This window comes from Heptranchias perlo, chromosome 32, assembly GCF_035084215.1.
Source record: "Heptranchias perlo isolate sHepPer1 chromosome 32, sHepPer1.hap1, whole genome shotgun sequence".
In the NCBI taxonomy this organism is placed as follows: Eukaryota; Metazoa; Chordata; class Chondrichthyes; order Hexanchiformes; family Hexanchidae; genus Heptranchias; species Heptranchias perlo.
Window position 1 is genome coordinate 7,909,623 of NC_090356.1, and position 24,537 is coordinate 7,934,159.

At 43.7% G+C, this 24,537-nt stretch overlaps 2 protein-coding genes across 4 annotated transcripts in view; both read right to left on the reverse strand.

Moving 5' to 3' along the window:
* Positions 1-11,983, reverse strand: part of LOC137300979 (probable pleckstrin homology domain-containing family N member 1) — a 31,207-nt gene extending 19,224 nt beyond the window's left edge. The window contains exons 1-6 of one of the 3 annotated variants that reach the window (XM_067970280.1): positions 11,897-11,983; positions 11,570-11,778; positions 9,035-9,113; positions 7,733-7,789; positions 5,859-5,975; positions 2,253-2,399 (exon numbers count right to left, since the gene is read on the reverse strand). In XM_067970280.1, coding sequence (XP_067826381.1) covers positions 2,253-2,399; positions 5,859-5,975; positions 7,733-7,789; positions 9,035-9,113; positions 11,570-11,655 — 486 coding nt within the window. In that variant the 5' untranslated portion in view covers positions 11,656-11,778; positions 11,897-11,983. The remainder of the gene's footprint in view (positions 1-2,252; positions 2,400-5,858; positions 5,976-7,732; positions 7,790-9,034; positions 9,114-11,569; positions 11,779-11,896) is intronic. The other 2 variants (XM_067970281.1, XM_067970282.1) reach the window with 2 other exon arrangements.
* Positions 11,984-19,940: 7,957 nt separating this feature from the next.
* The window catches only part of LOC137300784 (protein polyglycylase TTLL10-like), a 35,839-nt gene continuing 31,242 nt past the window's right edge, over positions 19,941-24,537 (reverse strand). Inside the window, exons 12-14 of the mRNA XM_067970045.1 lie at positions 23,625-23,741; positions 21,196-21,289; positions 19,941-20,464 (exon numbers count right to left, since the gene is read on the reverse strand). Of these exons, the coding sequence (XP_067826146.1) occupies positions 19,941-20,464; positions 21,196-21,289; positions 23,625-23,741 (735 nt within the window). The remainder of the gene's footprint in view (positions 20,465-21,195; positions 21,290-23,624; positions 23,742-24,537) is intronic.

The following is a 24,537-nucleotide window of genomic DNA, read 5'->3' on the forward strand; positions in this document are numbered from 1 at the left end:
GCGTCACAACCTAATCAAAGCTGGGCTGTCACATCCAAGCCCTCAGACCTCGCCAAACTGTTAGGGAATGGATGTTTTTACTCATAAGTTTATAAGTAATATGGATCAGAGGCATTTATCGACTTTCATAGAAATTAATCATACAATAACTACTATTAATAATAATTCCATATATATTTAACACACTTGAAGTATTGTGCACAGTTCTGGTCTCCATATTATAGAAAGGATATAGATGCATTGGAGAAGGTGCAAAAAAGATTCACAAGGGTGATACCAGAACTGAGAGGACATCCTTATCATGAAAGGCTGAACAGGCTGGGACTCTTTTCTCTAGAAAAGAGAAGGCTGAGGGGTGACTTGATAGAGGTCTTTAAGATAATGATAGAGTTTGATAGGGTAGATATAGAGAAAATGTTTCCACTTGTGGGAGAGTCCTAAACTAAAGGTCATAAATATAAAATAGTCATTAATAAATCCAATAGGGAATTCACGAGAAACTTCTTTACCAAAGAGTGGTTAGAATGTGGAACTCGCTATCACAAGGAGTAGTTGAGGCAAATAGCATAGATACATTTAAGGGGAAGCTGGATAAGCACAAGAGGGAGAAAGGAATAGAAGGGTGAGATGAGGTAGGGAAGGAGGAGGCTCATGTGGAGCATAAACACCGTCATAGACCAGTTGGGCCGAATGGCCTGTTTCTGTGCTGTAGTTTTGACATAACTCTATATAACGGTACAAGTTACCGGAGAATTCATACATCATAGGTTTTGAGCTCAAGGGGAACAGCTGGTCAGGCGTTGTGGAATTCTGAAGTGTCTATTCGAATCACCCACCTTTCATACCTTTCTTTCACTCTGGCTATGTGAGAATCTGCATGTTTCCACATTACCTCATCCAATTAGCTGCCATTACTTTAGTTTTAACAAGAATCACTCTCCAAGCCTTCACCTTGGCTGAACTATCAATCAAGACAGACAACTGGAGACAGTTACAGAGAACAAAGTTCCCTGACATTACATAGAGCTGTTCTCGACTTGATGGTGAAAACATGTTTATAGATAACTCACTGCTGAGCGATCAAAGATAATCTGTGGGCTCTGCTGAATCTCTTATCAGCTAAAACATTGTCTGACTGAACATTGCTAACAGGAACTCACCTGAAAGCTAAAATTAATATAAAGAATTAACTCTTTTCCGACACAATGTCCATACACACAAGCGAAACAGCACAGGAGTAGGAAGCCCTGGCTGCTTTCCCCCTCCGTGGCCTCAAGGCCAACTGTAGCACGCCTAACACCATCCTATGCACTTGCATCCTACCCTCCAGTTCATGCTGGCACTCTCCCCTTCACCTTCCACCCCACAGCAGCAAGCCTGGCTCTTACCATCTGTCGCTGCCACTCTAAGCAATTGAACGCTGCTGAACGCACTGGGCAGGAATTCCTGATCTCTCCAGCATTCCCGCTCACAGTGAGCAAAGGCGTTCAATTCCTTAAAGCAGCAGCAACAAACAGCAGGAGCCGGGAGAGGGCACTGATTTTCATCCATGAACAAGGACACGACTCTGGAACGCATGTATGAAATGATTAAATCAACCATTTCATTGGGAGTTTATCAATTTCCAGCTCCAAACACAAAAATTCTTGATGTATTTACTTACGCACTTGTTCAGATTTAACTGTATCTCCATGCAATTAGTTCCGGAATGAATATTGACACCATTGTTTCAGCCAGTGAGTTGGAGGCAGGACTTGTGGATTTAATTTACAGATTCTCTGAACTCATGACTGAAACTACAGCAGAGTCTCCCGATAAAAGCAGGATTATTTCCCCAGAAAAATGCAGTGAGTGGAGGATAGTTACATAATCCAAAAATATGTGCGTAAAATCAATCCCAGTCACTTACAGCAGTACGGTCTCCAGGCAGAATTGCCCAATCATCTTCATTCTGGCCAGGATTTGTAATATCATGATATGTAGCCATATTAGTTATGAAATTAAGTCTTGCGTGATTGAAGATCCATTAGTTTTGACATTTGTCTGCAAATTTCCAGCATTCCTGCTGAAAGCGCTGCTGATCTTAAAGTGTCACTGTTATCAGCAGCACAGTCAGATTGTCCCAATGTCCAACTACATTCAAATTATGCATTTTCATCAGGGATGGGAGAAACAGCCTGGAGCAGAGTGTCCAAGGAGCAAGTAATGTAAATACGCTTTAATCTGAGCTGGTTGCATTGAAAAAAAATTACCTCGGTGTATTGGTCATGCAGAATCGCTGAGGAGGACCATACGATTTCACCAAGAGACCCGATGTCTTCTCCTTCCCAGCCAATTACGGGCTCACTATAGATCATCTTCTCCAGTTCTCTGCGGGACTTCCCCCAAAGCAACTCCGTCTGCAAACATTTAGATACGTCATGAGGCAAGTAAATAAACATTGCTTATCTTAGCGCCTCCAATTTAAAATTCTCATCCTCGTGTTTAAATGGCTTCACGGCCTCGCCCTTCCCGATCTCTGTAACCTCCTCAAATTCTACAACCAACACCCCCCCACTTTCCCCGAACTCTCCATTCCTCCGACTCCAGCCATTTCTGCATGTCCCCTCCCTTCGCACCACCACTGGCAGCCGTGCCTTCAGCCGTCTTAGCCCCATGCTCTGGAATCTCCTCCCTACACCTCTCTGCTCCTCCACCTTCCTCTCCTTCTTTAAGGTCCTCCTTAAAACCCACCTTTGTGACCAAGCTTTTGGTCACCCCCTCCTAATACCTCTTTCTTTGGCTTTTTTCTGATTTCATCTCCGTGAAGCACCTTGGGACCTTCTACTGCGTTAGAGGGGCTATAGAAATATAAGTTGTTGTGGGTTTCCCCCGATGAAAGGTGTCATTTGGTTCGAACACTGGGTAAGAAGGCAGAGTGCCAATAATACACACAATAAGAAGCTGTTCTAAAAAATATTTTTTACGGTGTTTCAGGGTACAGTCACACTGTAACTGTAGCAACAGTGCAAAGTGAAGTTGCTTTGCACCAACGCTGTAGTTGTGGTGTCAGGTCAGCCTAAATCCAGAGTCAGGGCCCAGCATGACATGAAGTCAAACATCCTAAAGGAGGCAGTTTCACTCTGCTTTGCTTCAGTGTCAATTAACGCCTGACTTACGCTTAGGGTTGCCATCTCTGGTTGGACATATTCCTGGAGGTTTCATCACATGACCTCCCACCTCCAACAGCCCTGCCCAGTCAAACGGCCTTTTTACCTATTTCTATAACTAATAAACGAAAGTGTTCAAAGAAAATCTTTTTTTTTAAACGCTCCTATGATTTTGCTCCTGGTTTGCTCGCGGCAGTGTCCAGGAGATTAATCTTCAATTCCTGGAGACTCCAGGGCAATCCTGGGAGGGTTGGCAACTTACACATCACAGGTTTAGTGTCAGTGCGGAGCCATAACAGTTTCGTATCAAGGCTCAACTTGTAGTGCGAATGAAACACTAAGGTTTCATTTTATATCAAAGTCGGCACAAAGGGGCCCAATGTCATTGGACGAACGGCACCTGGATGTGGAGGGTCTGTCCTTGGTGAATATGTGGGTTTGGGCCCATGATCCCCCAGCAGGCTTCTATGTAGGGGGAAGGAGTGGAGGATGTAACTGATCAGAAGCAACACACTTCCTGAGAGGAAAGGTGACAAAATCCAAGCCTCTCCCCAGAGCAGTACAGTCAGAGGCCTGAAACAACCTCTTCCATGCTCTGTTGATTGGTACTGGAGATGAAAAACGGAATAAAGCAAGTTAGCAGGTCACTAAACAGACTGGTTACATGACAAGTTAACATACGTTAACTCTGTTTCTCGTTCCACAGATGCTGCCTGACCTGCTGAGTCTTTCCTGCATTTTCTGTTTTTATTATGTTACATGCACAGATTGTTTTTAAATACTGAATAAATAAATCCTTTCATTCGACAATCTGGCCGATGAAAAAGTTCGAAGTTTGCCGAGCGATGAGCCGTGTCAGATCGTTGGGCACTTGTCACAAATAAGTAACAATAGTGACTTTTCTATTAGGTTCAGTGGGCAGCACTCTCACCTCTGAGTCAGAAGGTTGAGGGTTCAAGTCCCACTCCAGAGACTTGAGCACAAAATCTAGGCTGACACCCCAGTGTAGTACTGAGGGAGTGCTGCACTGTTGGAAGTGCTATCTGTTGGATGAAATGTTAACTTGAGGCCCTGTCTGTCCTCTCAGGTGCAAAAGATCCCATGGCAATATTTCAAAGAAGATCAGGGGAGTTCTCCCCAGTGTCCTGGCCAATATTTATCCCTCAACCAACATCACTAAAAAAGACACAGATTGTCTGGCCATTTATCTCATGCTCTTTGTGGGATCTTGCTGTGTTCAAATTGGCTGCAATGTTGTCTACATTACAACAGTGACTACACTTCAAAAGTACTCCATTGGTTGTAAACTGTTTTGGGACATCCGGAGGTTGTGAAAGGTGCTATATAAATGCAAGTTCTTTCTTTTAGGTTTAGTGTGTCTTAGTGCTGCAGGGTTTTATGCAGCCAGCCGTACCCTTGGCAAATTCCCTAAAGGCCGACCGATTTAAAGTGGGTTTTCCTGCCGTCCATGCCTTAAGGAATCTGCAGTTTAAATTCCAAAGCTAAAATTTGGCTCAATCCATATAAGCGGCCTTATAAGGTTAAATATAGTCATGAACTAAACTGATAAGACAGCAATTCCATCAGTGATATTAAAGTCCATGGAGATAGAATCATTAGAATGGAGCAGATTTACTTTCCTTGAATATTATCATTTTAATCTGTTAATATCACAACTGCCACATGGAGGTGAATAGCATAGAATCATTTCGGGAGAAGCTCGATAGATAAACACCCGATGGAGAAAGGAATAGAAGGTTATGCTGATAGGGTGCGTTGAAGAGGAGAGGGAGGAGGCTCGTGTGGAGCATAAACACCAGCATAGACCAGTTGGGCCGAGTGGCCTGTGCAGTAAATTCTATGTAACATCTGCAGTTAATCACATGCACAAATTGGATTTGTCCCTTTAAGAATTTTTTCTTTCGCTCTTTCCCTCCGTCCTTTTTTTCTGGGTGACTCACAACGTCCACTGATCCTCCCTCCCCCACACCAGCTGACAGGGTTTCCAACAGGCCGCTGGTAATTTCAGTGACCGGCCACCAGGCAGCGCAAGAGATCAACGAGGACTGACTTTCGCTTCTCACTCTCCCCCACACAGGAAACCACAAAGATCCGTGTGAGGAAACTGCTCGCAGAAGGGGCAAAGCTTTAAACTTTCTTTGTCTTTTTTTTTAAAGACAGTGTTGTTAACAGTAAAATATTGCTGCGCGTTAAGAGGCGTCTCACAATCCATGAGGGGGAAATGGTGAAATCACATGAAACGCAAGCAGCTTTCAGTCAACCGTATTACGAACAAAGCAACAAGAAAAATCCCCCAGCTGAACTCTAACCTTTGGAAAATCTATCGGCTGATACTAGACTCTGTGACATTTGCTCTTAAACAAGGCATAGATTCTGAGTAACCAAACAACATTGTATTTCTGAGTCCGAAAGCAGATTGCAGACATGGCCGTTGAGGTGAGGGTTGGTGCTGCTGCATGTTTTTTCACAAGTCCGTGATCTGTGATTATTTCCTTTTGAATTTTATTGTTTTGGGTATGGGAAGACTTTCTCCCCCCTCCCCCTCCCCCCCCCACCGCCTTCAATTTTTCTCCTGAAGTCGAAGGCTTCCTCTGGGCAACAGTTCCTGTAGGCACCAGCTGCCCTTCGATTGGCTCCCGAAACCTCACCACCTCTCTCTCCTCCCTTAAGACGCTCCTTGAAACCTACCTCTTTGACCAAGCTTTTGGTCACCTGTCCTAATATCTCTTGCTGTGTCTCAGTGTCAACTTTTGTTTGATAATAAAAACAGAAAATGCTGGAAATACTCAGCGAGCCAGGCAGCATCTGTGGAGAAAGGAACAGAGTTAGCATTACGGGTCGATGACCTATCGTCAGAACTGGAAGTTGACCTGAAACGTTAACTCTGTTTCTTTCTACACAGGTGCTGCCTGACTTGCTAAGTATTTCCAACATTTTCTGTTTTTATTTCAGATTTGCAGCATCCACGGCATTTTGCTTTTGTTTGATGATGTTCCTGTGAAGCGCCTTGAGACGCTTTACAGTGTTAAAGCTGCTATATGAATGCAAGTTGTTGTTGTTGCTGCTGTCATTGTTCACGAACGAGCTGGACAGTGAGCAGTCGGCAGGCTATTCGACTGGAGGGGCATCACATCCAAATCAGACCCTGCCCTCACCCAACAGCCACACACGGACAATTTCAAGTTTTACAGTAATCGGCAAAAGAGCCAGAGAGGAGATGAGGAGATTTTTTTTTTTAACACAGAGCTATTACGATCCGAAATGCGCTGCCTGGAAGAGTCAATAGTGACTTTCAAAAGAGAATTGGATAAATACTCGAAGGGGAGAAGATTTGCAGGGCTATGGGGAAAGGGCAGGGGAGTGGGACTAATCGGATGGGACACGATGGGCCGAATGGCATTCCTTCTGTGTTGCAAGATTCTACGATGAGTCACTGCATAATAACAAAGGATGGGAACGCTGGATAATTCTCCCCCCTTCCGAGCCGAGGGGGCACCCAGGGCTCACTTGCTGCTATGGCTACGATCGATTAATTTAGCGCAGACCACCGATTAAATTCGGGCCTTCCCGCTGCGTCCGGTCAATACCACACCATTTGGTCTATTAACCCATGGAGCCATCAGAGGAGGTTGGGAAACACATAGTTAGGATGCAACGACAAATTGTTTCAGTACTTTTTCTACTGCTGAAAACAATGACAGTGCACAGGTGAACACCATCTGGCACTGTATCATTAAAGAGAAAAAGAAATACCTGCTTTTATCTAGCGTCTTTCAGAACCTCAGGATGTCCCAAAGTGTTTTACAACCAATGAAGTACTTTTTGAAGTAGTCACTGGTGTAATGTAAGAAACGCAGTAGACAATTTGGGCACAGCAAGATCCCACAAACAGAAATGAGATAATGATCAGATAATCTGTTTTAGTGATGGTTGAGGGAACTCCCCTGCTCTTCTTCAAATAACACAGTGAGGGATCTTTTACCTGAGAGGGCAGCTGGGGCCTCGGTTTAACATCTCATCTGAAAGATGGCACCTCCAACAGTGCAGCACTCCCTCAGTACTGCACTGGAGTTAATGGAGGATACAGTGACAGAATGTGGTATAATATAACACAATGACCATCTGCATTCATGATTATTCTGTTAAGGTTCCAAACATTTTTTTGGCGGCCTTATGGTAAAGGTTCCAGCTTTAGTCATTCGCATTCACATGTTTTGGTTTCTTGAGGTACTTTACCAGATAGAAATGGTTAAGCCGATGAACATTATGAAGAAGGGCTTGCTTTGTCTTTCAAAGAACCAGGTCTCCAAAATCATTCTGTATCTGATATTTGTCAAAATTCTTATTTTTTCACTTCCAGGATGTCCTCCCCATAGAAGGGAGCCCTGTGGTCTGACCAAGAACCTTCAAAGCTCATCACCGAGGCCAACTGAGTACAGAATGGGACTTCAATTCAGACTCTCCGAGGGGAGTTCCAAGTTCTTCTATTAGATTTGCAGGACTATTCACTACAAATGTTTCTGTTAAGAAAGTAAAGCAACACATTTTTAAGATCACCTTACCTGAGACAATGCTTCTAAATGGTCCCCTAATGGATGGTCATTTACAGAAAATTGATTCTGAAAAACAAATAGATTGGAAGGATAAACCAGTTAAATAGTTTGAACAAAGATCCATTTGTGTAGTTAATCTAACTCAGTGTGTGTGTGTGTATATAGAGTGTGTGTGTGTGTAGAGTGTGTGTGTGTGTGTATATAGAGTGTGTGTGTGTGTGTGTGCGCGCGCTTATGGACATGTAGATAGGTGTGTGCCTGAATGCACCAATCTGTGTTTGAAAAACGCACAAATCCAATACAGTTGAACACTAATTTTAACAAACTGGTTTTATCAAATCTCTCATTGCAGGTTACAGCAAAAAGAAATACAAAGCTATGCCATAACTTAATTCCACGAGACTCTGTTGCATATATGCAGCACATCTCTGAGTCGTATACTCTCAGAACTTACAGCCAGCATTCCCCTAATAAGGGACTCCTTATCTGGAGGGAGGCTTGAACTCATAACCTTCATGACTTAAAGGCAAGTGTGCAATCAGCTGAGCCAAGCTGACACCAATGGCAGTGGTGCCCAAAATGTGAAGTAAAGGGTGCTCTTCCGAAGGCCAGGATGTCCCAACCAATGACTTACTTTTTGGAAGTGCAGTCACTGTTGATGTTGATGTGAAAGCAAGTTTGCACACAGTAAGGTCCCACAAACGGCAATTAAATAAATGCCCAGTAAACCTGTTTTCAGTAGCATTGGTTGAGGAAGGAATGTTACCCAGGATACTGGGAGAACGCCCTGCTCTTCTTGGAATAGCATTTTGCGAGCTTTTACATCCACCTGAACCATGCAAACAGACTTGATTTAACATCTCCTGCACCTCTGACAATAAAGTACTCCCTCAGTACTGCATCGAAATGTTAGAGGAATCATGTACACAAGTCCCTGGAGTGGGGCTTAAACCCACAACCTTCGACCTCAGAGGCAAGAGGCCTACCAACTGAGCCAAGCTGACAGTAACGGCAAGGGCAAAAAAAATGTGAAAACCAAACAGTTAAATTTAAAAAAAAACGCCAATGAAGAAGGTTATCGCACATCACTCAGCATTTGCAATGGAATCACACATCAGGCGCATGCATTCACACGTGCATGAACAAAACTAAAAATAAAATAAAGTGTTATATTTGGAGCAAGGTCTGCGCCTTGATTTGAACAAGGCTCCAGGTAAACCTGTGCTGTCCTTTCTAATAGAAACAGGTAGTAGATAACATCACACACCTGATAGTTTCATAGCCAAAAGGAGAAATCTAATGAACGCTCACCTCCTCAGATTCTATCAACTTATCCAGCTCCTGCCTTGTTCCAACCTCACTTCCATTCGCCGGAGGGGCAGAGTGTCTCCTGGGAAGGAAAGGGATCAAATGACTCAAAGTTTAAAGTTCTGAGATACATATTTTTGTTTTAAAAAAAAGGAGAAAGCCTCATAGAATAAACGCCTGCAATGAAATCTGCTAATGCACTGCCAAACTGGTGTCGAATTCAGCTTATATTTTCACACGAATCCTCATCTTTTTCTCCAAGTAGATCACAGTTAAAGGGGCAATGTCTTCATGAGAATAAAAACGTTTTGCCAAGAATCATGTATCATTTTTGTCAAAATGATGTGACGCACAAATGACAGGCACGATGGGCCGAATGACCTCCTTCTGTGCTGTATGATTCTACGTCAGATTGATGTGTCTAATGCGATGTGTGCCATTGTGTTGCTGTGTGTTTGTACGCAAATAAAAGAACGGTTTGATGAGCACTTTTCCAAAAAGACCATGCCCCTTTAAACACTTGACCAGACAAAAGATTGTGTTGTCTTTTCTTTAGACTGCATATAGTGACAGCATAACTCCTGGGCCATGGGGACGATTAGGTAATTCCCCCGTCAATCACGCCTGGAGACCACACTGCTGTAAGTGACTGGGACTGATTTTAGGTACATAACTTGTATTATGTAACTAACCTCACTCCATTTTGTTGCAGAAATAATCTTACTTTTATCGGGAGACTCTTGGGAGAGTTTCGGTCATGCAGGCTCCCCCAATGGTTGAATTATTCATATCAGTGTATAATTCAATAGTTTAGAGTAGAAAAGTCACAGCTTTGGTCACTGGGTCTATTCTATGTGGTCTCAAACGGGGAGGGAGGGAAGCAGTTGGATGGGGGATTTACAATTTACCTTACAGAGGGCAGGATGGGATGGAGAAAGATCAGCCACAGTTCCCACTCCCGATCGAGATTCAGTGACATCTGCTGGTGTGAATGTGTGTGGATGTTGAGTGAGGGGTCCGCTGCGATGCCCATCACAGCCGAATACCCAGAAAACACGATCGAGACGCACACGTGAAGAATGGCCAGACAAGGCACCGGAGGTGTACAATGGAACTGTACCCAAGAACAAGTCAGTGCCTTCATGAGAGGCAGGGGGCCAAACTTACAGCAGGGAGAAATCACAATAAGATACTGAGGATAAAAGTCGGCTGATCACTCACTATGAGGCAATAGTTCAACCCAACAGTTCCGATGGCGTCAAGACTGTCATCATTTATTAACTTTATCTGACCCCCAAGCAGAGTTCCTGCCTCAATCCTGCTACGAAACTATTGCAGCAGCAGCAACACATTGCTATTGTAGACTCTTCAGGGCTAATTCCAGGGTCCGTGCTCTCAGTAGGTTGGGAAATCGGGATTATCTGTTGTTGGTCCAACAACTTGTGCCATGGAGTTGATGGCATGGATTCAGGCCCCTGATTGCTTGCGTTTCATATCTCGACCAAACCAATGGTAGTCACTTCCCATGGAAATGGGGAAATCATCAGGTTGGTAACACTAGGATGCATCTGTACACATTACAGAAACTGGCTGTAGACACTTAAGTGCAGTTACCCAGACTATTACTTCAGCTGGGCAAGATACACAGCACAGGAATACTTAAAAAAAAAACAAGGAAGTAAAGAAAGAAATGAACAACAGGAAGGAAAGAAAGAACCTTTTTTAATTTACATAATATGTTATCACATCCTCAGGATAGCGCCTTTAATGTAGTAAAACATCCTAAGGCGCTTCGCAGGAGCACTATCAAACCAAAATGTGGCATCGAGCCATGTAAGGAGATACTAGGACAGGTGACCAAAATGGTCAAAGAGGTCAGTTTTAAAGAGTGTCTTAAAGGAGGAGAGAGAGGGGGCGAGGTTTAGGGAGGGAATTCCAGTGCTTAGAGCCTAGGCAGCTGAAGGCACGGCCACCAATAGTGACGCAAAGAGAACTGGGGATGCACAAGAGGCCAGAACTGGAGGAGTGCAGAGATCTCTGAGGGTTGTAGGGCTGGAGGAGGTTACAGAGATAGGGACGGTCAAAGCCATGGAGGGATTTGAACACTGGGATCAGCCATTGAATAGCGATCAGGCTGATTTTTTTGTTCCCTCCACAGCCCTGGGCTGCTGTGGACAATTGTTGTGCCCCAATTGCTGGTCCGGCTGAGGTCAGCCAGCTCAGCATTGACCAGGGATCATAAGCTGCACCTTCGAGCTCCGTATGGCTCAGTAGTACACCAGATGGTGCGTTTAAGCCAATGGGGAGTTCCGCAATACATTGTTACATCACACCTAAACTTTAGCGTTTCTATGAACTGAATCACACTCGTGCCTAGTTTGGAATTTATTTTTCTCTTCCTATTAGAAACATTGACTGAGATCTTCATATAAATAGCTGTACCACTCAAAATGTCCTACTCATTCCTTGGTACACCTAGTATCATTTCCAAGGTCACTATGGCTGGTAGGTGATCAATGAAGAAGTCCCAGTACATACCTGGTGCTTGGCATTTGTACCAAGTCCTCATGTTCTTGCACATTGTCAGCTCTCCAACAGAGAGGAGTAACACTGATGCAGCCCATCTTCTATATTGTTTGGAGGGCTCCAAATTTAGGCCCACTCACTAGGCAGTCACATCATAAATTTTCCACAAATATATCTTGCTTCACACAGTACGTCACTGAAGGGCAATCAGGAAGTATACTCTGCAAAGTATAAAGCAACAAAAATATTTTTTTAAACAGCAAAGTTTCTTTTCATTGTCTCTTTCTTCATTGAAAAGCTAGAGACCAGTCCAAACTTGACAAGTTTACTAACAATTACCTCACCCAAACTTGGTTCCCGGCGAATAGTTAACAAACTGCGCTCCTTCCTGTATGCGTAAATCTAAAGTTTGTCTTACGTCTTCAGTTTCCTGCTCAATCCGCGAAGCAAACATCGTAGTTTTTTTTCAGGTCTAGTACATGTACCCAGCGTGATTGTAAACTAAGTGAAGGTCTTTTGTAAACCTCTATTTGATATATCATGTCAAATTCATGCATAAAATAAAAGAAAGACTTGAAAGACTTGCATTTATATAGCACCTTTAATGACCTCAGGATGTCCCAAAGCGCTTTACAGCCAACAAAGTACTTTTTGAAGTGTAGTCACTGTTGTAATGTAGGAAATGTGACAGCCAATTTGCACACAGCAAGGTTCCACAATCAGCAATGAGGTAATGGTCAGATCATCTGTTTTTAGTGATGTTGGTTGAGGGATAAATATTAGTCAATGATCAAGAACATGAGGACTTGGTACTAATGCCAAGCACCAGGTACGTACAAGGGAGAACTTCGAATTAGTGCCATGGGATCTTTTACATCCACCTGAGAGGGCAGTCGGGTTCTTGGTTTAATGTCTCATCCAAAAGACGGCACCTCGGACAGTGCAGCACTCCCTCAGTACTGGCACTGGAGTGTCAGCCTAGGTTTTGTGCTCAAAGTCTCTGGAGTGGGACTTGAATCCAGGATCGTCTGACGCAGAGGCAAGAGTGCTGCCCACTGAGCCACGGCTGACACCTGAATACACTCCAGCCAGTGCTTTTAGAGAGAACAGTCGAGGTTTATTCTACAAGATTCATACTAAGGAGTCGCCCATAACCGTAGTCATTTCAGCGAGAGTTCTGTGGTGATCACAGCAGGGCGACGGACTCTGCAGAGTTATCTATAAAACACTCACTGAATCTCAGTGCTGCTCTATAGATTTAAGGAGTCGTACAACACCAGGTTATAGTCCAACAGCTTTATTTGAAATCACAAGCTTTCGGAGCTTTGCTCCTTCGTCAGGTGAAGTGAAGAGTTGCATAAAGGCACAGCATAAATAGTCAGAGAACAATGCCTGGTGATAACAGATAATCTTTCTAACTGCCCTTTATAAAACCTCGGCAGAGAGATAATCACAGCAATCAAAGGAGTGTTCAAACAGGTTAGTCAGGGAAACATTACATCCAAGAATACTGAGGTGTGGTCACCAGGGGTCAAATTTAGCAGATGCTAAAAAAAGATAACTTTTTTTTGCTGGAAATCGCAGCAGGTCCGGCCACATCTGTGTATGGAGAACAAGCCAACTACGACTTGAGTCTGGATGACTCTACGTCAGGTGGGGTTACATGTAGCGTGACATGAACCCAAGATCCCGGTTGAGGCCGTCCTCATGGGTGCGGAACTTGGCTATCAATTTGCTACTGTTATTTTCTCACTGCCTAAGTGACTACCATCAGTGCTTGGAATATCAGCAATGAAAGGTTCTTTTTTTGGCAACTCAGCACACACATCCAGAAATATTACTTTATTCGATCTCATTCCTGGATAATGTTCTCTACCAGTCCCACCTGCGAGTTTGCTCATGGCTAAGCCATTGACTTCCACTTTGACTTTTCTTACTGCAAGATGATATTTCCTGAGGCACTGGCTAAGGTCCATCCTATCATAGACAACAGACTGTCTGAACCCTTAACACCTCCCTCCCTCCCTCATTACCTGTCAGGGGAGCTACTGAGGCTAACAACTTTTTTTTTGATTGCGCTGTCCATTTTATATAAAATATTCATTTAAATGTAGCTTAATTGAAATCAGGAGTTCCCTGTGCGGAGAATTGCCAATGTAAACCCATGTTCCATAGTGTGAGCTGGGCTCAGTGGGTAGCCCTCTTACCTTCTGAGTTAGAAGGTTGCGGGTTCACAATCCCACTCCATGAGACATGAGTACAAAATCTAGGCTGACACTCCAGTGCAGTGCAGAGGGAGTGCTGCACTGTTGGATAGTGCTGTCTTTCGGATAAGATGCCAAACTGAGGCCCTCTCAGGTGGATGGAAACGATCCCATGGGACTATTTCAAAGAAGAGCAGCGGAGTTCTGCCTGGTGTCCTGGCCAATTTTTATCCTTCAACCAACAGCACTAAAAAACACCCAGATTATCTGATCATTATCTCACCGCTGTTTGCGGGTGCTTGCTGTGCGTTTCCTGCATTACAACAGTGTCTTATACCTCATTGGCTGAAAAGTGCTTTGGGATCTCCTGAGGACGTGAAAGTCTTTCTTTATTCTTTGCCTTGGGGGAAGAGTGTTGCAGCATTCCTGAGATTAGCGCTCAGGCAAGACATTGGTTGAAGTTGTGACCCTTGACAGAAGGTTAGGGAATACTTTTGACAGCTTCTGTCGGTACCTCCTCTGATGGACTGACCGAAATCGACAATTTACCAAATCAGCCATGAGTTGGGGGGGGTCCTACCAAGTGCTGCAACTGAAATTAAAACTGGGTCTTAAAGATAAATAAAATGTTTCATCATTTGGCTACTATTAAAAAATTGGGGAACTTTGATGTTACTGAGGATTGAGAAATTTTAATGTAAGTTTTGAAATTTCCAGCGGGAAATGTCGTTGCACTGGATCTCTGGTGAACTGCATCTCTGCACCATTCTGACATTTCACAATTTCCATTTCATTTATACTGAGAATTATGGCTAAAATTAGAAGGCAACCTTTAATAGAATACAAAATACTTTAAGTTTCCGTGCAGTTTCAGTCATATTAAAACCTGGGCATTCACCCACCCACTCTCCATTTTCCCATCTCCTTTTGCTCAAGTTGTCAGCTGTGACGCTGTGGGTAGCACTCTCACATCTGAGTCACTAGGTCGTGGATTTAAGCCCCACTGCAGAGACTTACACACAGAATCTAGGCTGACACTCCAGTGCAGTATGAAGGGAGTGCTGCACTGTCGGAGGGGCTAGTTTTCAGATGAGACATTAAACCGAGGCCCCGTGTGACTTGTATTGAGCTAACTTTCTGGAAATTTTGTCTATTGACTGATGGCTGTGTGCAGGCACTTACTATATAATATAATTCTAGCAGTACTAAATTGCAATGTGGTTTATTCTTATCTTTCGCTTTTTGAGAATGTTGTGTTCTTCAAGGAGAGGGATGTTAATCCTGTAGAATGGAATATCTTCCATTTCAGAGTCAGCATCAAGCACATCCAGCACAGGCATTGCACAGTTCGCTGTGAGTGTAAGGCTCACTTTTACTACCCCCTAACAATGTGCTTTAGCTTCAATCTCGGAAGAAGACCACCCAAAGTATGACACCTTTCCAATTCCCCATCCCGTGGCCTCTTGGATTGAGATTGCCAATTTAGTGCCAAATTAGAGCAATTTTATGCTGTGGGCCAAAGCTCAGTTTAGCATAACCTGGATTAGCTGTGACTAAGTTGTTGCAACAGTGAAAATCACTTCCTGATTTGAAAAAGCACAATTATATAAAATAAATGGGACAGATGTATGTTTATTTGGCTATGAATCAGCAATTAGAAATACTAAATATTCCTTGATGTTTTCTGCCTTACAAACACTTTCACAGAGCTTATCGTTCAGGTTAAGCTTGATTGGGAATCACACAAACTTTAGACTGTGCATTGTAACCGTGTGCCATGAGCTAGAAATTCCCAGGAAGTGTGGGCCACCGTCACTTTGATTATGCTGCCGCCAAGTACTACTACTGATTGGATGGTTTAGTGAGCCCACAGATCAAGGCCAACAGAGATGGCAATGGTTCTGGCAGAGCGCCAGTTGGATTATGAAATTGGACCATCTGGAGAGGTAAAGATTATAAGGATTTTCCCGTAAAGGATGAAAGAACTTGCATTTATATTGCACCTTTTATGACCTCAGGATGTCCCAAAGCACTTTACAACCAATGAAGTACTTTTGAAGCACTATCATAATGTAGGAAACATGGCAGCCAATTTGCAAACAGCAAGGTCCCACAAACAGCAATGTGATAATGACCAGATAATCAGTTTTTTTCAGTGATGTTGGTTGAGGGATGATATTGGCCAGGACAATGGGGAGAACTCCCCCACTCTTCTTCGAAAGAGTGCCAAGGGATTTTTTACATCCACCTGAGAGGGCAGTCAGGGCCTCGGTTTAACATCTCATTCAAAAGACTTCATCTCCAACAGTGCAGCGCTCCCTCAGTACTGCACTTGTAGTGTCAGCCTAGATTTTGTGCTCAAGTCATTGTAGTGAGACTTGAACCCACAACCTTCTGACTCAGAGGCAAGAATGATACTCACTGAGCCACAGCTGAGACTGTAAGTACAGAAAGACTATATAGGTGAAACATTTTCAATTAATGAAGGTAAATGATAAGTTAGAGTGAAGATACTAAAAGTATCTGTATGCTGATACCAATTGTAGCTCTGTTTCTTCCATTGTTGTCCTTCACTCTTTGATCATTGTTATAATTTTGTGTCAGCTCAAGCCCTTTCCCTCTTTTTACTTTATTGGCTTTTCAGCATATTCGATCCTCCTTTAGCCAGGAGAGTGGGACAGTCTGGGCTGAGAATCTCGATGACCACCACTTTGAGATCAGCTGCCAGCATGGGGTGAGCTCTAAACAATGAGAACTGGTGTGATATACTATGAAATGGCTATGATTCCTCACAGACTGACCTCCTCATCTCTGGGGGCGGGGGGGGGGGGGGGGAAGGGGGGGCAGGAATTGTAACTACAGCTAACTCTGTTCTCATACCTTCTGGATGCTGGTGTGAGCAGCATTGGCAGAGGTTTGGTAACATGCCTGTCTTCTTTTGGGAACCATGATGTGGAGATGCCGGTGATGGACTGGGGTTGACAATTGTAAACAATTTTACAACACCAAGTTATAGTCCAACAATTTTATTTTTAATCCCACAAGCTTTCGGAGGCTTCCCCCTTCCTCAGGTCATTTCCACACCACCTGAGGAAGGGGGAAGCCTCCGAAAGCTTGTGGGATTAAAAATAAAATTGTTGGACTATAACTTGGTGTTGTAAAATTGTTTACAATTCTTTTGGGAAAGTGGTGTAAGTGATCTAAACAGGAGAGTGGGATGGGAAAAGGGAACAAGCATGAAGCATTGAAGTTTTCAACAGACATGGCTTCATAAAGAAATGTATAAGACAAATGAAAGTACCATAATATCATTATATTTATCTGATTTTCCCACTCCAACAGCTCCCTGTTTACAAGTAGTTTTGACTTCTAAAAGCTGTATTATTTCATATAATTTGCCTGGAGTTAGGTCTCTTACAGTCCAATGACCCTCTCCTATTATAACATAGGAACACAGGAACAGGAGTAGGCCATTCAGCCCCTCGAGCCTGTTCCGCCATTCAATCAGATCATGGCTAATCTATATCTTAACTCCATTTACCTGCCTTGGTTCCGTAACCCTTAATACCCTTGCCTAACAAAAATCTATCAATATCAGTTTTGAAATTTTCAATTGACCCCCAGCCTCAACAGCTTTTTGGGAGGAGAGAGTTCCAACTTTTCACTACCCTTTGTGTGAAGAAGTGCTTCCCGACATCCACCTGACAGGGCAGTCATCGCATCTGGCCTAGCTCTAATTTTAAGGTTATACTCCCTTGTTCTGGACTCCCCCACAGGAGGAAATAGTTTCTCTCTATCTACCCTATCAACTCCTTTAATGATCTTAAACACATCAATTAGTTCACCCCTTAAATCTTCTATACTTGAGGAATACAAGCCTTGCCTATGCAACCTATCCTCATAATTTAAACCTTTTTGCCCCAGTATCATTCTGGTGAATCTGCACTGAACCCCCTCAAAGGCCAATATATCATTCCTGAGATGTGGTGCCCAGAACTGGACACACTATTCTAAATGGGGTCTAACTAGGGCTTTATATAACCGTAACATAACTTCCACCCCTTTGTATTCCAGCCTCCTTGATATATAGGCCATCATTCCATTGACCGTCTTAATCATTTTTTGTATCTGTCCACTAGCTTTTACTGATTTCTGTACTTGGACCCCTAAATCTCTCTGCTCCTCCACAGTTCCTAGCTTCTCACCATTTAGAAAATAGCCTGATCTTTCTTTCTCAGGTCCAAAGTTGATGACTCTCACTTCCTCACATTAAACTCTATCTGCCACAGTATTGCCCACTCACTTAACCTATCAATGTCCCTTTGCAACTTTCTGCTCCTATCTACACTATTTACTGTGCCACTTAACTTAGTGCCATCAGCAAACTTGGATATATGGCTCTTCAGTCCTTCATCTAAGTCATTTATAAATATATTGAAAAGCTGAGATCCCTGGGAGATGCCACTAGTCACATCCTGCCAATTTGAGTAAATACCCATTATCTCTAGTCTCTGTCTCATACCTCCTAACCAATTCCCTACCCATGTCAATATCCACTATCCATGCGCTCTCATTTTTGTCGACAGTCTCTTGTGTGGAACTTATTGAATGCCTTCTCGAAGTCCATATAAACAACATCCATGGACACTCCCTTATCTACCGCGTTAGTTATCTCCTCAAAAAATTCAACTAGGTTCGTTAGATATGACTTACCCTTTACAAATCCATGCTGGCTCTCTCTGATCAGCTCATATTTGTCCAAGGCATCACAGCAGTATGTTAATTGGGAATGCGGTATCCTGAATACAGTAACAAGCTGAAGAGGAGTTTGGTGAGGAGGAGAAAGAAATTGAAATTATTGGCTATGGCTACTTGAAATATATATTTTGATATGAAATCAGAAAGTATTCATTATAGAATTTTTTAAAAAGCCAAACAGAGGTAAGATATTGAGCAGGAAAACATCTGTCCGTTATTAATTTTAAAAATTACTATCTTGAGGGTCAGTGTGAATGTTGCTTTTGAGTGAGCTGATTTGTCTGTGGGAAGAATGTATCTAAACAAGAAGTCCTTCTTGACCTCTATCAGTGTCCCCCAGTCTCCCCACGGTCAGTCCCTGGTGCCCCCACTCTCCCTTGAACTCAGCATCTATCCTGGCCTTGTCTCTGCTCTGTTTTCCGGGCACAAGCTTGCATCTGTCTCAATTCCTGGGCCAACGCCTATTTTCTTTCTCCCAGAAGGAGGGGAACTAAGTTAAAAAAAAAAAGGTCCAAAACGATGATATAAGGATGATGAGAAAAAGCATGTGAGAGCCACACTGAGACAGAGAGCGATGGAGATAGTGAGAGTGTAAAACTACAACAACAACAACTTACATTTAAATAGCGCCATTAACATAGTAAAATATCCCAAGGTGCTTCATAGGAGCGTTATCAAACAAAATTTGACACCGAGCCACGTAAGAAGATAGTAGGACAGGTGATCAAAAGTTTGGTCAAAGAGCTAGGTTTTAAGGAGTGGCTAGAAGGAGGAGAGAGAGGTGGAGAGGCGGAGAGGTTTAGGGAGGGAATTCCAGAGCTTAGGGCCCAGGCAGCTGAAGGCACGGCCGCCAATGGTGGAGAGATTAAAATCAGGGCTGCACAAGAGGCAAGAATTGGAGGAGCGCAGAGATCAAGAAATTGAGACAGAAAGGATTGGAGAGGGAAAACAAGCAGACAGATAAGTTACGTGAATAAGAGAGAATCTTCTTTACTTTTACCTGTGAGAAAATACCATTGAAAATCAACTGGTTATTCTATAAAATTATATTGCATTTTAAGAAATAAACCCATATATGGTAAATGAAAAATATACTTTTATACTGATAAAAATGAACAGATGACAACATGAATGGGACAGATTTTAATTCGACAAGATGAATCAACAGACATGGTTACTATCAAGGCTTTTTCTTTGTTCATCTACAACTGCAATGAGAACACTGCAGTTTTACGAAGTACAGTTGAACAATTTGTGCACCTTACAGTTAAGCATGGAATCTAGCATCATGGGTCTCCACCAGTCTCACAGGAGCTAGCTTTGCTCCTAGAGATCAGCTCGCTGTGATGTGCCGTTCCCTTCATTGTAGATGGCTTTGACAAGCTGTACTTGGTGTAGAGTGAATGAAAGGAGGTAGAAGCTTATTGTAGACTACTTTCCAAACTTTTACTTTTTTGAGCAACAGTAGTAAACTTTCTGCTGAGCACAGGCATGAACGGTGCAGTGATTATCAGCGCTTTGGGAACATTAGTTTTCAGTTGACTCCATTCATTCGAAGAGGCAGGCTGACTTCTTGAGAGGGGGTTGGTTTTAATTTTGGGCCTTGTGCAACACAAGCTCTGTAGCTGGGAGATGACTGGCAGCTGTTCATGAGATAGCAATGAAACAGTTTTCTGAAGCAGCCTCGTTTCATCAGCAGCGTGATCTGATAGCGACCTAGCTGCTGACTGTTTCTTCAAGGGCTTTTTCACCGGGCGTTTTACAGGACGTGGATGCAGCTGGGAAGGTTGCCTAACAATTGTTAAAGGGTTCCTATCTACTCTTAATGGTCTTGAAATCCGATCCTGATGGCAACCGTTGTATATTAGGACAAACTCTTTTTGTGACTGAATTGGTAGGATGTACAATCCTTTACTACTTTTTTTGAATATCTCAATTACCAAATCTGAGAAGAGAGAGAGAAATATTTGTTGAACACACCTGTTTGATCATTTATGAAATATTCGTTTCATCGCTTGAAAATCATCAATAGTTTCCGCAAATCTCCTTCTACACGAGAACACAAGAAATAGGAGCAGGAGTAGGCCATATGGTCCCTCGAACCTGCTCCGCCATTCAATAAGATCATGGCTGATCTTCAACCTCAACTCCACTTTCCCGCCCGATCCCCATATCCCCTGATTCCCTTAGAGTCCAAAAATCTATTGATCTCGGTCTTGAATATACTCAACGACTCAGCATTCCCAGCCCTCTGGGGTAGAGAATTCCAAATATTCACGACCCTCTGAGTGAAGAAATTCCTCCTCATCTCAGTCATAAATGTCTGACCCTCTTACCCTGAGACTATGTCCCCTAGTGCTAGACTCTCCAGCTAGGGGAAATATCCTCTCAGCATCTACCTTGTCAAGCCTTCTTAGAATCTTGTATGTTTCAATGTGATCACCTCCCATTCTTCTGAACTCCAGAGGGTATAGGCCCATTCTACTCAATCTCTCCTCATTGGACAACCCTCTCATCCCAGGAATCAATCTAGTGATCTTTCGTTGCACCTCCTCCAAGGCGAGTATATCATTTTTAGGTAAGGAGGCCAAAGCTGCACACAGTACTCCAGGTGTGGTCTTGCCAGAGCCCCGTACAACGTATTCTGTAACAACGTGAATGAAACGACTATCTTACCGAGGGCTTCGTACACTAATTTAGGGATGACTGTTTTGAGAACCTCACAGTGTCTCTGTAAAGATGGATTGGCGTTCATCTCCAGTAACCAGACCTGCAAACAGATCAAACACAGGACAGATCAAACACAATCCTTGCGTACACCCGCCATCTTGAATTCAGGTCATAGAAATGCTTTGGATGGCGCTGGGTGTTGTAGTTCCCTTAGATGCTATCATTTCCTCCCTAGAGCCAGGGTTCAAGTTCAGTGCTGGCGATAGTATGTGGAATGAGCTTGGGCAGGCTCAATCTAGTTCTCTGTGGGTGTGGGTCTTCAGCACGAACTGTCTCAAATTTGGCACTAAATTAGTAATATCACTCAAGGGGGATCACCGGATAGCTGGTTGGGAACAACACCACCCGCACGTTCCCCTCCAAGTCATACACCATCCCGACTTGGAAATATATCGCCGTTCCTTCATCGTCGCTGGGTCAAAATCCTGGAACTCCCTTCCTAACAGCACAGTGGGAGAACCTTCACCACACGGACTGCAGCGGTTCAAGAAGGCGGCTCACCACCACCTTCTCAAGGGCAATTAGGGATGGGCAATAAATGCCGGCCTCGCCAGCGACGCCCAGATCCCATGAACGAATAAAAAAAAAAGGATAAGGAAAAATGTCACACTGGTGCAGTAGTAAGGACTCTAAGAGCACAGCAGAAGGGCTTCTATCTGCATCTTACTGTGTTGTGCCTGGACTAGGACTGCTTCCTGCTGATGCTTATTTTAATTGGACCAGTAGAGGTAGCACTGGAAACCCCAGTGTCACTGGAGAGAAATCAGTACCACATGTGTCCCCTTTAGGAGAGCATCCTTATAAACAATCTAACTGAGTTCCAATCAAACTAAGCTGAACGTAAACAAAGCCAGTATTTTGCTATTTTGATTGTTTATACAATGAATATCCTTTCCACTGGTCGTGGAAGGTCTCGAGCGTACTACTGAGCATCACATGTTCCTTCTCCAGGGCCTTTCATGACCTCAGGATATCCCAAAGTGCTTAACATCCAATGAAGTGCTTTTGAAGTGTAGTCACTGTTGTAATATAGGAAACGTGGCAGCCAATTTGCACACAGCAAGATCCCACAAACAGAAGTGAAATAAATGACCAAATCATTTTTCTTTTAAGGTGTTGGTTGAGGGATAAATGTTGGTCATGACACCAGGGAGAACTCCCCTGCTCTTCTTCGAATAGTGCCTTGGGGTCTTTTACATCCACCTGAGAGGGCAGACAGAGCCTTGGTTTAATGTCTCATCCAAAAGATGGCACCTCCGACAGTGCAGCACTCCCTAAGTGCTGCACAGAGGTGCCAGCCTAGATTACATACTGAAGTCTCTGGAGTTGGGCTTGAACCCACAACCTTCTGACTCAGAGGCAAGAGTGCTACCCACTGAGCCACGACTGACACCTTGGGCATGATTTTACCCTGGAAAAACGGATGGGTTGGGGGCTGCAGGGGGGAGTGGGGGCAGTAACGATTGCAAAAATCTAAAACCCGCCCCCAACCCGCCTCCATCTTGCCCATTCCCAGTTTTCATGGGGAGGGTGACCAACTTGCTCTTAGGAGGCGGGTCGAGCTTTAAAAGCTTTCAAGGAGGCTGCGGGCCTCCCTTTTCAAAGTTTTTTTGTTTTTAACCCTTGGGGGCCAGGATTCCTGGGCCTTCTCCTTCACGCCACATGAGAGAAGGTGAGGAGGCCCGAAACTGCAGCTAAGTGCCTTTATAGAACAGCTTGTGGGCCCAGAGGAGCAGGAGTGCTTCCCCCAGGCTCAACAAGCCTACCTGCAGCGACACCGCCATGATCTCTGACCCCCCACCATGATCTCCGACCCCGCGATGACCCCCGATCTCGACTCCCCCGGTGACTGACAAGCCCCTGATGACCCCTGACCCCCAACCCCCCGTAACCCCTGACCCCCGATGACTCCTCCCCCAATCTAACGCTTACCTGATCACGTCTTCATCCTGGCTCTTCTCGCATCCGACTGAGAGCTGGCCTGTCAATTAGGCTGGCTTGTCGGGCGGGAAACTGGCAAAAAAGACGTCCTTACGTCAAAATCGTAAGGATGTCCGGGAAACCCGTACTTCCGGATTTCCCGTCAGGAATTCCACCCCCTCTCCCCCGCACCCCCGGGCTAATATTATGCCCCTTATTTACAATGGTATTTACAATTCATAGCATTTAGTCCTAGAATTCCCCTTCTCTTTATTACACAACTTATATAACATCACTATAATTATACATGTCTCTAGTGTTTGGGAATCCACCTCATGAGATGGTTTTGCGGATTATTCTGTGACCCGAAGTTAAATAGTCTTCCTGCATATAGATCCCCGTACACTGATATTTAACAAAAATCCATGACAGAAGAGAATGAAAATGACAATCACCTTGAAATTTTGATCAATAATAAAGTCACAGCCCATGAGGTCAAAGTAGCCCAGTTTGCAATCCAATTTGGCTTTGGCAGTGATGAAGCATGTTGTCATGATCTCCTGCATTCTCCTCTGCAAGAAAACCATCAAGTTCTCAATCATATTTGTTAATCAATCTTCCAGTTCTGACGAAAGATCATCGACCTGAAATGTTAACTCTGTTTCTCTCTTTCCACAGATGCTGCCTGACCTGCTGAGTGATTTCCTGCGTTTAATTATCATTAGTTTTAACTGTTTCCCTCGTGCTTTTTTTTTTGTGTGTTTGTAGCTGGGCTATTGTTTCCGTGAGCGGATTGAGTAACTCATGAATTGAGACCTGCACTTTTATCCTCTGCCGTGTGCAGGTTAACCCACTCAGATTTAACAGTTAACTGCAAATTACGGTAATTTCCTTATCGGAGAATAAGCAGGATGCCCACCATGTTCTCCAATTTTACAGCACAAGCATCCCTGGTCTGGATGAGTACAAAAGTTTAAAAACAAAGAAAATTTTCTTTATGCCATGATTGCGTTTTGAAATACACGAGTCCAAAGTCATGAATAGATCAAATCATCAGACGGAGGACAAATATTACCAAATATTGAGATACGAAGCCAATGTGAAGTGTTAACGGGTAGGATGTGAGTTTGTAGCTCTGATCGCCTCATAGTTAATCCCAAACTTGGCTGGGTTATTTGCAGGGTTATGGGGAAAGAGCCGGGGAGTGGGACTAGTTAGATAGTTTTTTCAAAGAGCCGGCACAGGCACGATGGGCCGAATGGCCTCTTTCTGTCCTGTATCATTCTAGGATTTTTTTTTGGTGGGGGGAGGGTACTGAACAGAGTGTTTCCAAGAGGAAGGAAGAGACAAGGTCTGGGGTTAGGTTTT